This window comes from Leguminivora glycinivorella, chromosome Z (assembly GCF_023078275.1).
Source record: "Leguminivora glycinivorella isolate SPB_JAAS2020 chromosome Z, LegGlyc_1.1, whole genome shotgun sequence".
Taxonomy (NCBI): Eukaryota; Metazoa; Arthropoda; class Insecta; order Lepidoptera; family Tortricidae; genus Leguminivora; species Leguminivora glycinivorella.
The window spans coordinates 31,736,729-31,751,481 of record NC_062998.1 but is presented as its reverse complement, the minus strand read 5'-3'; the positions used below and the strand labels follow the sequence as shown (position 1 = coordinate 31,751,481).

Below are 14,753 nucleotides of genomic sequence, written 5' to 3'. Positions count from 1 at the left end.
AACACTCTGGATGTTTCAACACGCATTCAGCATTCCATTATATGTTGTTAATACCGGAATTGTAACAGTTCTGTTCATCGGAGAAGTCGGAACAGTCATAGACATTGTCACACCGCTGCAAGTGAGGAATGCAGCGCCCATTGTAACATGTGAATTGTGATTCGTGGCACGCGGCGTCGGGCGCCGGGGAGCGCGAGGGCCGTGCCGCCGCCCAGTCTGCGCATTACGTACCACCGACACTTAGGGCCAGTTGCGTCAACCACAACTGTTAACTAACAGACATTAACGTCACACACCGGGTCTACGGAACTTCCCAAAGGTACGATAAAAATTATCGAACGCTTTGACGGGGACTACTCGACGCCTAACAAACGGCGATGGCTCGCCACTGACTTTTAGTGGCCTTAACGATGGTGATTCCCTAATATACATGGCAGAGAAAAGTGCGCGCCTGCAGAAGTTTGTGTGCGAAGGTGCTAAGAGAATAGCACTGCTGACTGTATCTAAATATTTACATATTTATTAGGTACCGTTTCAGGACTTCAGGCTACGGTAGCTACAATTTATTTAATTATTTATAATATACGCTTATCCCATGTAGATATTAAATTCTTTGAAAAAAGTTACCTACGTTAAACTTACGGAACGGTAAGATGGACCCAAATCATTGTTGTCTAAGTGCATTCGCTAAATAATAACTGACGATCATTTAACGACATTAGTTGAACAGCATCATGCTATACATATATATAGAGAATATTGTGAAACAGCTCTAAACTGGTACATAAACGTGAAAAATACTAATTTTGTGCAATGTGCGTTTTCGTCAGTTGTGCCATTTATAGCCAATATGTGCGTAAGTTAGAATATACAAATATTAGTGCTGAATTGATTTACAAGCGTTGACAGTGCATTTGTGCATCTATGTGTTTGAAATTTGCTCCTGTATAATGTTAGATTAGAAATTAAAATTTAATATAAGTACTTATATAATTAATATAACAGTATTGACCAAGGCAAGTACCACATGTGAACGATAATTATTTAAAAATATTTACGTTTGAAGGGTAAGAAATAAAAACTGCTTTTTGCTTATGTATAAGTAACAATTTAAAACCAGGGAGAAAATAGAAAAAAAAATGGTACCGTAGCCTTACGTAGGCCATAAAGTTGGTAAGATTCGTAGTATTTAAGTATAGGGTATTAAAATTATTTCAAGACATGTGAATGCTTCTAAAAATAGGCATATTACACATCGACTATTATTTTATAAAACCGGCCAAGAGCGTGTCGGGCCACGCTCAGTGTAGGGTTCCGTAGTTTTCCGTATTTTTCTCAAAAACTACTGAACCTATCAGGTTCAAAACAATTTTCCTAGAAAGTCTTTATAATGTTCTACTTTTGTGATTTTTTTCATATTTTTTAAACATATGGTTCAAAAGTTAGAGGGGGGGGGACACACACACTTTTTTTTCCTTTAGGAGCGATTATTTCCGAAAATATTAATATTATCAAAAAACGATTTTAGTAAACCCTTATTGATTTTTAAATATCTATCCAACAAAATATCAAACGTTGGGGTTGAAATGAAAAAAAAATATCAGCCCCCACTTTACATGTAGGGGGGGTACCCTAATAAAACATTTTTTTTCCATTTTTTATTTTTGCACTTTGTTGGCGTGACTGATATACATATTGGTACCAAATTTCAGCTTTCTAGTGCTAACGGTTACTGAGATTATCCGCGGACGGACGGACGGACGGACGGACACACAGACATGGCGAAACTATAAGGGTTCCTAGTTGACTACGGAACCATAAAAAAAGGTTTGAAATTCAAAACATGATAGTTCAGGAGGGCGATTTTTGAATCTCGCATACGGGATTTTCTCACTAAAATACCGGTTGAAAACGGTGACTTGCTTATTATTTTCAGTGTCAATTTTCTGAATTCGAACGCGTGAGACTCAAAAATCGGCCCGCAGATCCTTGACACCCAAAAACACTTACGCTAAAGGGAGAAAAAATCATAAGTGACTAGACCCTAAGTCATTCGTATTCACAATTCACACACATTGCCCACGTGAACACATGTACAAAACTTGCCTTACGTCAATACTAATTATTATAAAAGGAGAGAAGGTATCACCACCCTTAAATGAAGGAATTGAATTGTTTGTGGTTACATAAGACTGTCGTAATGTCAATAGTAGTATCTAATGAGTAACTCTCTGTTAATATAGGTAATTGATAAATATGAAATTCTATAAAAAAAATGAGCAGGCATAATGCAACATGTATCGAAAACCCATTATTTTTACAGTAAAACTGTGTACTGTTGTTACAGTAGTTACAGTCGAGTTCGTTGATATATACAAACTCATGCAAACAAAAATATCTGAACCTGCGGGCCGATTTTTGAGTCTCACGCGGTCGAATTCAGAAAATTGTCACTGAAAATAATAAGCAAGTCACCGTTTTCAACCGGTATTTTAGTGACAAAATCCCGTATGCGAGATTCAAAAATCGCCCCCCTGTTTCATAATATATCATAGAGCTGTGTATTTCTTTATCTCTTAAGTGTGTAGAATTAAACGGATACGGTGCTACTTGTATTAAGTGGCAATCGGCTTTTAAGGTAAATCGCAATTCGTGTCATACCTTACTAGCTTTTGCCCGCGGCTTCGCTCGTCGCGATAGAAAGAGACAAAAAGTAGCCTATGTCACTATCCGTCCCTTCAACTATCTCCATTAAAAAAATCACGACAATTCGTCGCTCTGTTTTGCAGTGAAGGACGGACAAACAAACAGACACACACACACTTTCCCATTTATAATATTAGTATGGATTATGGTTTTTACCTTTGTTTTGCAATATCTAATATATAAAACGCATTTCAGTATATTTTTTCATCTTGATTTAAATTATGATATGAACAAAAATATTAACTATTTTTAATAAGCTACTTATTACTGCAATTGAAAACAAACCTGTTAAATGGAAGTTATGCTTTTAAAAAAAAATAACAGAACTCCTATATTTATATGATTACTGCTCAGCAGTTATCATATGAACCTATAGACAAATAGACTTTCTTATCGTTACTCAAATGAAGTTAATTAAGACAATAGGGCGATTCTCAGGGATGACGTTCGGTGCCTGATTTCGGTGGTGATTTTTATTTACTACTTTATTGATATGTCAGTCAATTTAATAAAATCTAGCTTAAATATAAAAAAATATTGGTGGTGGAGGCCTCCATTAAAACCTTATAGTTTGTAAGAAATCTGACATTTTAAAATCACCGAAATTATGTATGGGCACTGTAATCAATTTGCCCCACCGAATTAAATTTTTTACACATTATTCCACATTTCAACTTAATATATAACTTATTATTCAATTTACTGATTCTTTCCATTTTAATTCGATGACAGGTCATGTAAAAAGGCTCATAATCGCGCAATTTTACTAAATTTAACATGGTAATATCGGTGGTCAAAAAATCACCGAAACCACGGAAATCAACTCCACTGATATCAAATTTTATAGCTTTTTTGGAGATAACTGCAATAGCATGCATGATATAGAGGAGATGTCATAATGACGTAATAACATACTTTCAAGGATTTATTAGTACTTTACATAACGACAAATGCACCTAAACTGTGGGTAAAATTGATCCACCGAATGTTAAAAAACATGGGACCAAACCCAGCGAACGACTGAGAAACCTTCAAAAAGTCCCCTTTATAAAACGGTACTTCATCTCCTCTACACTGAATAGTTAAAACATAGCTAAAACATACTTTTTTAATGCCTTTGTGTCCCTGATTTACTAATTTGTAAGAGTACTGTCATGTCATAAAATTACACCGAAATCAGTCACTAGCCCGGGACATATGGTAAATTTGTCTTTACTCGGTAGTCGGTGAGTTTAGCTAACATATTATTTTGATACAGAAAATATGATAGGTTAACTAATACCTTATACGTGAATATCTATCTCTTTGTACATCTTTGAAGTCTGCACTTTCGTGAAACTAAACAGCTCTTTCTTCCTTTTAGCAAAAGACCGACATGCCAAACCATTAAACCTCCGCCAAAATAACCACCTTTCACTGCCCACATCTACTTTAAAAATATGTCACTCCGGACCACATATGATGTACATAATAGTTATTTGTTATACAAGGGGGCAAAGTTGTATTTTAACGCCGAGTGTGGAATTGAAAAACGAGCGAGTGTAAGGATTCTATAGTTGAACCACGAGCGAAGCGAGTGGTTCGAGAGTAGAATCCTGAACTTGCGAGTTTTTTAACACACGAGAAGTAAAATACATTTGCACCCGAGTGTAACACAAAACTTTTCCCCTCACTATAGCGAGGAAAACACAAGGCAAAAAAATGCGTTTATCACTGCTTCCAGTAGTTCCACAGGTGGTAAATCATCTTTATTACCAGATTCACCTGCTTTTATCAATTTTGAAGCAGTTTATTTGACTTTATTACTTTACCCACTAGTGGATAAAATGCGTTTTTACCCGCTGGTATTAAAGGACAAAACACGTGTTTCCGAGCTAGTGAGGGGAAAAAATCTTTAATAAATTTCCTCAATCTGAAAAACAAATAGACAGTATTAAATTATTCAAAAAATCCCTTACCACATATCTAATAAGCAAAACCTTTTATACATTGCAAGAGTTTTTTGATGACAGACTGTTTAATTACCTATTATGACAAAATTAAGTAGCTAAAAGTATTATTAATAACTTGTAAAACCTAATTTGTAATTTATTTATATACCTACTATTCAGTAGTTGTAAGATTGCTGCGCCCTTGCAGGGTCATATTACTCCCACATGTTATATGTTTGTAATATGTTTGCAATAAATGCTTTGTTTGTTTGTTTGTCTTGAGTTACGATTTTTTGCTTTGGAAATTCTGGGTGCGGGACACGCCCACCGACGGTCATTTTTCGCATTTAATATTTTATTACTCATATTATACAAATAATAAATAAATAATGTTATAGTGTACAAAATAGAACAGAGGCTAAAGATTATGCCTGATTTAATTCAGATTTTTAGAACAGTCCGTTCTGACGTTTTTTGCCCCGGACACGTAAAAACGCGCCTCCTGAGAAATGCCCAATAATCTAATTGACAGATTTAAGTGCTGGAGTAGAAAAAAAAATGTGTTTCGCCTTCGTCACTATTGAAATTGCGAGTGTCTTATTGCCACAAAAAACTCGATACGTAAGTGAATGTACACTTCTCCTTTCTTATCAATATCCAATTCCATACAAAATTACTTACGGCAGTTCTCCTCGTCAGAACCATCGGTGCAATCAGGGTTACTGTCGCAGTAGAAGTCGATGTCAATGCAGACGCCGTTATTGCACTGGAACTGGGTGTCGGTACATTTCTCTGTAAAATACAGTTTTTTAATTAGTAGAAGAAAGTGTTTTTGACCTGTGTGCGTAGACGAATGCACAAACGCTCACGAAACGCTCACGATAATATCTCTTTCGTAGTTATCTGTCTCTATCGCTCTTGCGTATTGGCGCGACAGGGCCTGACAGACAGGGCGCGACAAGGACATTTCTGCGGCGTTTCGGTGGCGTTTCGCGTCGCAGAAATGCCATTCGGCTACGGGGCCTGGCTGTATGGCCTGGGTCTGACTATTCGCCGCTGACAGTATCGTCACAGTATAAAACCAGTAACAAATGTACGCCGCGCGGTGTGCACACAAACGCATCGTGTACGTACGCTACACATGCAAGCGGATTTGATTAACGTGGATAAAAATAATATGTATAAGTAATCATATTTTTATGTTTTCTGACTGATATGACGTGTTGTTATAAATAATACTTATAGGCAAAGAGGATCGAGTAATATAGAGTTACTGTTGAAGTAAAATATGTAATCACAGTGCATAATAGACTGCCATATCTTGACACAGGCTTAAAACTTTTGAACCTCAATTTTGACAATTTGTTCCATATTGTTAGCTTGGTATGTGTTAATTGTCAAATATTAATATAAGCACCATCTAGCTGAGCGTACTCCGAAGGTGTAATGCCATCTAGGCCACCGTACCTTTTTCTGTATGGTACCGAGGTACATTATTTCTTAGACTTTATCTGCCTATACGGAGTTATATATGTCTTTGCTTATAGGTTAATAGTATTAGATAATAACATCTTACTTTGGACGAAGTCCAGTAACATTTTATAGGGATTTTGTTCAACCACGTGTTTTCTAACGCAGTAGGTACTGTACTGAGTCGAGAGTTAACTACTGAGTCGTCCTTATACTGTGGTACCGTCAAGTGACATACAGATTTAGTGCGAAAAGATTTTCCCTTGTATTTTTGCGGAAACGTACGATCGTTTTTCTATTTCAGTCAGTCTCAGTACAAGACGTAACTGACATTGTCTGAACTATCATGACAAATACGAACGTTTCCGGAAAAATACGAAGGAAAAGTTTTTCTTATTATTATCTGTACAAACTTACCCGATGGTGTCATGATGATGTGGCAGTCCTCTTCGTCGCTCGCGTCCTCACAGTCGGGCAAGCCATTGCAGCGCACATTTTTGTGCACACACTCACCGCTCTTACACCTAAACAAAAACAATCAATCTTTACAACTAGGGAACAAATCAAATTATTTTATTGAATATTTTTTGATTTGTTATTTTTTTCAAGTAGCCACACTACTATATTTCAATTATAAATTGAAATAGATATCATACACGAAAGACCTAATCCTCTAAAAGGAGTCATAAAGGAGGTGCAAGCACAAGAGTTGGTCAAAAAGGCGCCTAGCCTTATTAGAGATAACATACACTAGAGAAATTTCGGCGGGACCACGTCGGGCGGGTGGTCTAGTGGTTAGGACGTTAGCCGCGTAAGCTGAAGACTCGGATTCGATTCTCAGCTCTGCCACCAGTGGGCTTTGTCGTTTTTTCGTTCGTGTATGATATCTATTTTAATTTACAATTAATATTGTTGTAAGTCTTATACCTAAATAATTGTCTATTAATTATTAGTCATGGTACAAAATAATATTATTCTCTATAACAGTCTATAATATCTAACTAATACTATCTTAGGTAATTAATTAAATAAGAATAAATAATATAAAATGTCTATTCGCGCAGATACATTAATTAACATTTGGTGAACATTCGCTAAAGCCACGCTTCTTTCGCTAATGACAAATTAATATCTATTTCTACATAAACATAAATGGGATTATGTATTCTTGATACGAGCATGGTTAAAACAGCTCGGATTAAAAACAAATAAATTACATCTAATTACACAGAAGATGTATTTTAATATTGCTTGACAAAAACATTTGTATTGACGGCTATGCCTGGTGTTCTTATTTCTTGGATTACAAGTTGTCAACTAAAACATTATTAATCGAACAATAAAACGTGTTAGTGGATTGGTGATTCAGAATTTAAAAAAGTTGTAGCTCGTGTCATTCATAAAGATGGACGTGTTGAGTCCTATTGGTTATTATTATTAAGAATTCTTTATAAATAACACGGACTATAGAGCTATGCAATGTTTCAAACTGTTATAAGATGCCATATATTAAAGAAGAATCGACGGACACCTCCAGCGGTGAAGGCCAAATTCGAACCAGCATCTTTTAACCTCCTGGAGTTCAGTGTCCTAATACTAGGACAAAATACTTACGATGAAATTTGAACCTACGTTAAATGGAATTGAGTTGCTTTTGTTTTGATTCGTTCGATTTTCAAACAAAAGAAATTCAGCCCTCTTTTCTAGTACCATTGATTCAAACTTGATTAGCAAAATTTTTGTACGGTGGGTCGCTAGAGGGGATCCGGGCTAACGCCATGAACCCCTACGCCACTCCACCACGGCGGCGCCCGTCGTTCTCTTCTATATCCTGTCGTGTGGTATACCTGAAGTTGTCAGGCCCCTCGCAGTTGTTGCAGAAGTACTCGTCGCCGCCGTCGGAACAGTCCTGTACGCCGTCGCAGATCTGCGCCGGATCCAGGCACTTCCCGTCGCACTCGTGCTCGCACGGCTCTTTAACAATAACACACTATTATAAACAGGCCACTATCAATAACACTGTACTATTTTGCATGGCGTACATTAAATATCACACAGCATAGCAAAATAAATACATAGCGCTATAGAGCTTCTTTTGGCACATTTATATTACTTTCGCTGTTGCGGCAGAAATATTTACGCTGTCATATTATTATGATATCAGAAAATCACAATAAATTTAATAAAAAAATAATATTGATATAACAAAAAATATTATTCTAGTATAAAATATAGGTATTTTTATACATAATTATGTAGGAAGCTTGTACTATAAATAAGGATTCGGCAACGGTGTAAGTATTACTTTTTTCAAGAATTCAGAATAACAGTGGATTAGATTGTCATTAGGTCATTATGTTTTTGGTATGTACGTTAGATTTTTCCATGAAAATAAAGATATTTAATAAGCCATGGTTAAAACAATAGCTTTAATGTATTTTATCAAGGTAACCCACTGACGATCAGACCACGGGACAATAATGTGCCTGTAAGTTCTTCGGCGGGTCGATCGTCAATGGGTCCCTTAAGAGAGGAGAATTTATTTATTCTGAATCTTGATATAATAATCAGTCGTTGCGTATGCAGTGGAGGAATGAATTAAAAAGTACCAGATGATGGACAGTCGAGTTCGTCTTCGCCCGAATCGCATTCGGCTACGTCATCGCAGTGCGTCGCGCACCGCACCTGCGACTGAGGCGCGCACGTGAACTGGTCCGCCGGACATTGCTGCGGCCCTGTAACACACGGTATCCTGATCAGCTCTTACTTGAACACCTTTTTATGCCACATCTAATTGCTTGTTCCAAATTTAAAAGGCTATAGGTACACGGACAAAGCATTTAACGGATAAGATTCCAGTTCACTATGAACTTTCAAACTGTAACGTCTAATTCAAATAAAAAACAAAACAACATTATTCCCTTGACTTCTAAAAACTAAATTTATCTTAATATTGTTTAATGAAGTGATTTTTAAGAGTAACATGCCGTGCAGTGATATAATTAAAGAGTGTACATGCACATGCCAATCATTGACGCTGTAACTTGCCTACGGGAATCGTCCAATACTTACCGCAGTGGAGCTCGTCCTCACCGCCAGGGCAATCTCTTTTAGCGTTGCATCGCAATGCGACGTTGAGACAGGTGCCGTCCCTGCACTGGAACTGGTCCCTTTTGCAACCAGGGCAGTTCCGCTCGTCGGAGCCGTCGGCGCACTCGGCCGTCCCGTTGCACTGCGCCTCGGCGACCACGCACTGGCCGCTCGAGCATTTATATTCATAAGCCATGCATATTGTGCCTGTCATAATTTAATTGCTTAAACCACAACCCTCCACGAGCCGGAAATAAGTACCAAAAATAAGTATATATTTCTGACTTATGACACTATATTAGGTATTATGGGTATAAAAAAATAAATCAGCATATGTTCCATGGACATATAAAATTATCATTATGTTCGATATTACCTACGCATATGAATGAGATTCGGTACTTTTACATAACGTTGTGTTATCTAAGGTCAAAATAGATAACAAACACAATTTTTACTTGATATATCTCTGTTTCTTAGTCCAAGCAACATAACACATCGCAATTAATAATTCAAAAAAAAAATGTTACAAAAAACTGTTAGAGGTAATAGTTAGTTTTAGCAGGCAAAGCTTTTAAACAACGGGGAACTGTGGAAGAGCAAATTTTCTGACCGCTTTTATACATGCCATACGGTGTGCTTTAATGTACGTCAAGTATCCTCGACCAATATCTAATAAGAATACTGTGGCCCTAGATAAAGGGGTATGTCTCGCATGGCTCAGGCTTAAATACTAATTTAAGGATGTAGCTTCCACATAAGCACATCACACTAGAGCTGAGCTTAGCTGCGCGAGACATACCCCTTTTCACCACGGCCTCAGTATATAATGTAGGCCATTACAAATATTACAATATGCGTCATACTTATTCTAGGATTAACCCGGTCTCCATTAAACTGTTGCAATTACATAGATGCATCAAACGATTTTCTATCAGAAATTTTGCTGAACTTAATTCACCGTTTCATATACAGCGGCAATAAATTAGGTTAATAAAGTGTTTAAAATAAAAACGACAGGATATTTGTAAATTAAATTATAAAAAATCGGAACACAAATTCAAAGACTACACTTTAGAGTTCTCAAACGTTACTTCCCAACCATCACCTCTTGACAATAAACAAATTATTCGTACATCAATGTGTACGAAGTTAAAACGTATTTAAAAAAAAATGAAAATTTTAAAAGGCAAACCATATGTGCAACCGCGTTCATCAGAACGGTCCTGACAGTCATGCGTTCTGTCACAATGCTTAGATGCCGGGATGCAGTAGCCATTGTCACATTTGAAGTCGCCTTCACCACATGCTGACGGGTAAAACAAATCTCGTCTTATACATGGTGGCCCTGGTCAACGGTATAACGAAGAGGACGGGACGAGCGACCAGACCTTGCGTCCAGGACGCAGAGACCTCTTTGCTTTATCGTTTGGTTAGGGGGCAACCGGTTTATTGAAATTAATGGTCACGAGCTCAATGTGCTTTTGTTAAGTTTTATTAGTCTATAGTACCAATATAATTTTAACTAACTAAAAACAAGTTAAAACGTAAGATGGAGAAATATGACAAATTTGGGTAGGGTCAGAATAAAGAAATTGTTTCTAAAGTTATTATGAACAGTGTGTAGATAACTAAAGAAACATAATTGGCATTGGTATTAATCCAGAAAAAAAAATATATTAACGCCTGCTGAATTAATTATATTTTATTATTGGTTGCATAGTATATTTAACATAGTAAATATGATAATACAAAAGCTAAGTGGTATCAATTGAATGAAACTTTGATTTTCTCCTTTTACTCTCGGCGGTAGTACATATTAAAGTAACGTTTTAGTAGCTACGTCGAGAACTTGGGTATATTCTTAGGGAGTTAATGAGTAGATATGTGCAAAGAACACAATCGATCAATAAATAGAAATAAAATTTAAAAAAATACACTATACATTAACGAAAGTATTGTAAATAGATTGAACAAGTTGAAAATTAGTACCTAGTAGTAATTTAAACTAGAAGAAGAACTAAACAAACGAAGAAAATAGACGAAAAAGACAGAAGACAAGAAAACAAAACCAAAAACTTTAGACTGAATAAACTTACGACAATTCACTTCGTCGGAATAGTCTCCTGGAGGGCAATCGTAATTTCTGTTGCACCTTTGGCTTTGCAGTATATACGTTCCGTCTTTGCACATAAAGTACCCGTGTGATGTCGTCGGCGGCAAAGCTAATATTAAAATAAACATGCAAAATTTAAAATGTGAGGTGATTGATAAGCACACACATTACATAACATAATAAATGGCACGGCAAGATATTATCATTAAAAAAAACTATGTATTTACTAAATAGTTATGTGATAGTTGAAACTAGTGGAAAAAGAATAGTAGAACATAATATATGCTAGTATTTTGCATTACTTTTCATACTGACGAATAATATTTCGATAATATTCGTTATTTAATGTGAGTGCTAGCAAAATTCATATTTGTACAGCATGCTATATTAACTATGAAATGATATTGTGAAATTATTAAATAAGTGAAATATGGCTCATGACTTTTAATCAATGAAGCAAATGACATTGAAATGTAATTATTTTTGTAATTTATGCTACATAAATAATAATGAGAGCATTTGCAATAAAATTACGTTTTAAACAGTAAAATATAATCAAAATACAATGTGCCGAACTAAAGTCTCGCCAAACTCGGACGAGATATCTATTGGTGCATTTTGCCAGCTACAGCTAAGCAAGCATTTTAGTTCGGTGGACGGTTACCCAGACAGTTGCGTTCGTCGGATCGGTCGGAGGGGCAGTCCACGCGGCCATTGCAGCGTTGGCTGCGCTTAATGCAGTTTCCATAATCGCACTGCCATTGGTTTGCCGTGCATGCTTTTTCAAATAAACATAATATATCAGTCCCTCCACATTTGATATATCATATTCAAAACATTTACACGTCTATTCAATAGGTGAATACTTACGACAACCCATCTCGTCACTGCCGTCGCCTGCACAGTCTTTGAAGCCATCGCAGCGCAGAAGCATTGATATGCAAGTTCCATCTTGGCAGCGAAACCTTCCGCTGTCCGGGCACACGTGGTGACCAGACCATGCGAATATACGAGATACTTACCGTTTCAATCCAAAATGAAGCATAAGGAAACGAACATTAGTTTAGCAACAGTCAGGTACTCTGAATATGACTCACTAAAATCTTGATGACATTTTTCTTACCTGCGGGACAGTTTATTTCGTCAGATCCATCGTTGCAGTGTTCTACACCGTCGCATCGTTTTCGTTCTTCAATGCATAGGTTGCTGTCCCGGCATTGGAAGCCGCCGTGTTTGCAGTCTGTACGATATTAATCGAATAGACGTAATATTTAATTGAAGGCACAACGACAAGAGCGACTTGTGTTAATAGACTAACTTACCGCAACCGACTTCGTCTTCATGGTCCGGACAGTCCACTACGCTATTGCACCGACTCGAGGCAGGTATACATTTGCCGTTGTTGCAGCGGAAGTCGTTGGCACCGCATGTTTCTGTGGACAAGTATACAAAAATGCTTATAATATTCATAAAACATTGTTGTGTAAGTAAATCCATATCTTCCTATGACAATAAAGTAATATGAAAACTTGTCACAAACTAATTTTAGGTATTAGAAAACAACAAAGTAACAATCCACACTAATATTATAAATGGGAAAGTGTGTGTGTCTGTTTGTTTGTCCGTCTTTCACAGCAAAACGGAGCGACGAATTGACGTGATTTTTTAAGTGGAGATAGTTAATGGAATGGAGAGTGACAATAGGCTACTTTTTGTCTCTTTCTAACGCGAGCGAAGCCGCGGGAAAAAGCTAGTTTCAAATAAAAAAAAATGAAGGAACAAAGGGAATGACATAATATTTTGTTTTATTTAACACTCTTATATCCAACTAAAATTTTATAATAAAGCGCCATCTACAAACAATACTGTACACCAATAAGCCGAGGCACCGACATGCGACAGACGCCCAACCCAACTGAGGTAACGTGAGTCCGTATCCGTTTCTCTCTTTCTGTGCCTCTAGCCTAGAACCATCGCATTGCAAGTAACATACGCGGTGTACTGTATTAACTAAACAGAGATGGCGCTACGTGTCACAGAATTGTTCAATTCAGACATAATTCCGCAAAATCGGCAAAAGATAAAGTCTAAAAGAAAAGCTATATTCGGAAAAATTAACAAAAAATAGACCGACTCGTTTAGATTGACCTATACCTTTGGTTTGTTGCAACCTTTGATTGATTGATTAATATTAAATAATTTTAACACAAAAGAAGTTATTACAGGTCGTTTTTACATCCCATTATGTTCGGAATTTTTCAGTATATATATCATCAAGCTCCTCTTAATAAAATGTGCAACGCAAAGAAGGCTAATAATATAATAGCTATTCTTTCAATCTGTCTATGTGTTGTATGTTTCTCCGTAAGTGACTTTCTAGAGATCAAACGCGTGGGCCGGTATTGATGATTTCGACGTTAAACGTCAATCTATTTATCTCCATTGTCTGTCACTAAGCCTCTTTAAGGTCCGATTAAAAAGAAGATATAGGTATGTGAGTTGCAGTGGAGTTGCATAATACTTTACTGTCGGTCCCTAGCTGCCTTAAGTTAACTTTTCATAATTTTGAACAGGGGGCCGATTTTTGAGTCTCACTGTCACTAAAATACCGGTTGAAAACGGTGAATTGCCTATTATTTTCAGTGACAATTTTCTGAATTCGAACGCCGTGAGACTCAAAAATCGGCCCCCTCAGCAATGTGGGTGTCATTAGTCATTTGTATATCATCACTACTTTAAAAAAAACTTGTATCTTCGTCTGTCAATGAAAAGAAAATTGTAGTAAGTATGTATGGAATGCATATAGACTTACTGCGTTTTAACTTTGAGGAGCATCGTGAGATACGAGATTTTTTCAAAGTAGTGACGATATCACTCATTCATAGAAACATAGAGGAATAAGCAAGGGAAGAGTTACTACATACGTCAGTAAATGCGAGTTATTTGTATAGGCATAGTTAAGTGACATCTAGCGACAATCACGAGTCAAATAGCGTGAATTATCAGTACTACTCGATACTAGGTACATCGGTGCTCGATACATCAAATATTTTATATTTTATGTTGTGTAGGTAAATTACATATTTAATGATATTGAGATTCATATTATCTTTTTCTTCTATGACAATTTGATATGTTTTCTCTGAAGAAGAACGACGTATAATTAAGCAATAATATAATTTATTGAAATTGATTTCCATAGAGTACCTAGTCTGTTCATATTCTTTGATGAATACTTTTGCATGTTAAATTGTATGTTGTTATTTAATGCATGTTAATTATAAGATGTAATGTTTTGAAAAGAAGTTGCCCGCCGAGTTTCTTGCCGGTCCCATAGTGGATATCCCCCTCCCAACTGAGGGGGGACTGAAATCTTCTCGAGGCTGAGGCGTAGGGTTAGAGCCGGCGTAGCTTTATTTGACGTTCATATGCGCATTGTA

The 14,753-nt window shown here is 36.6% G+C and overlaps 1 protein-coding gene across 1 annotated transcript in view; it reads right to left on the bottom strand.

Annotated features, from left to right (window-relative positions):
* The window catches only part of LOC125240453 (basement membrane-specific heparan sulfate proteoglycan core protein-like), a 205,089-nt gene that overhangs the window by 58,449 nt on the left and 131,887 nt on the right, over positions 1 to 14,753 (bottom strand). The window contains 9 exon segments of the mRNA XM_048148348.1: positions 5,319 to 5,429; positions 6,525 to 6,631; positions 7,955 to 8,081; positions 8,717 to 8,842; positions 9,180 to 9,404; positions 10,393 to 10,506; positions 11,297 to 11,422; positions 12,437 to 12,553; positions 12,636 to 12,746. Coding sequence (XP_048004305.1) covers positions 5,319 to 5,429; positions 6,525 to 6,631; positions 7,955 to 8,081; positions 8,717 to 8,842; positions 9,180 to 9,404; positions 10,393 to 10,506; positions 11,297 to 11,422; positions 12,437 to 12,553; positions 12,636 to 12,746 — 1,164 coding nt within the window.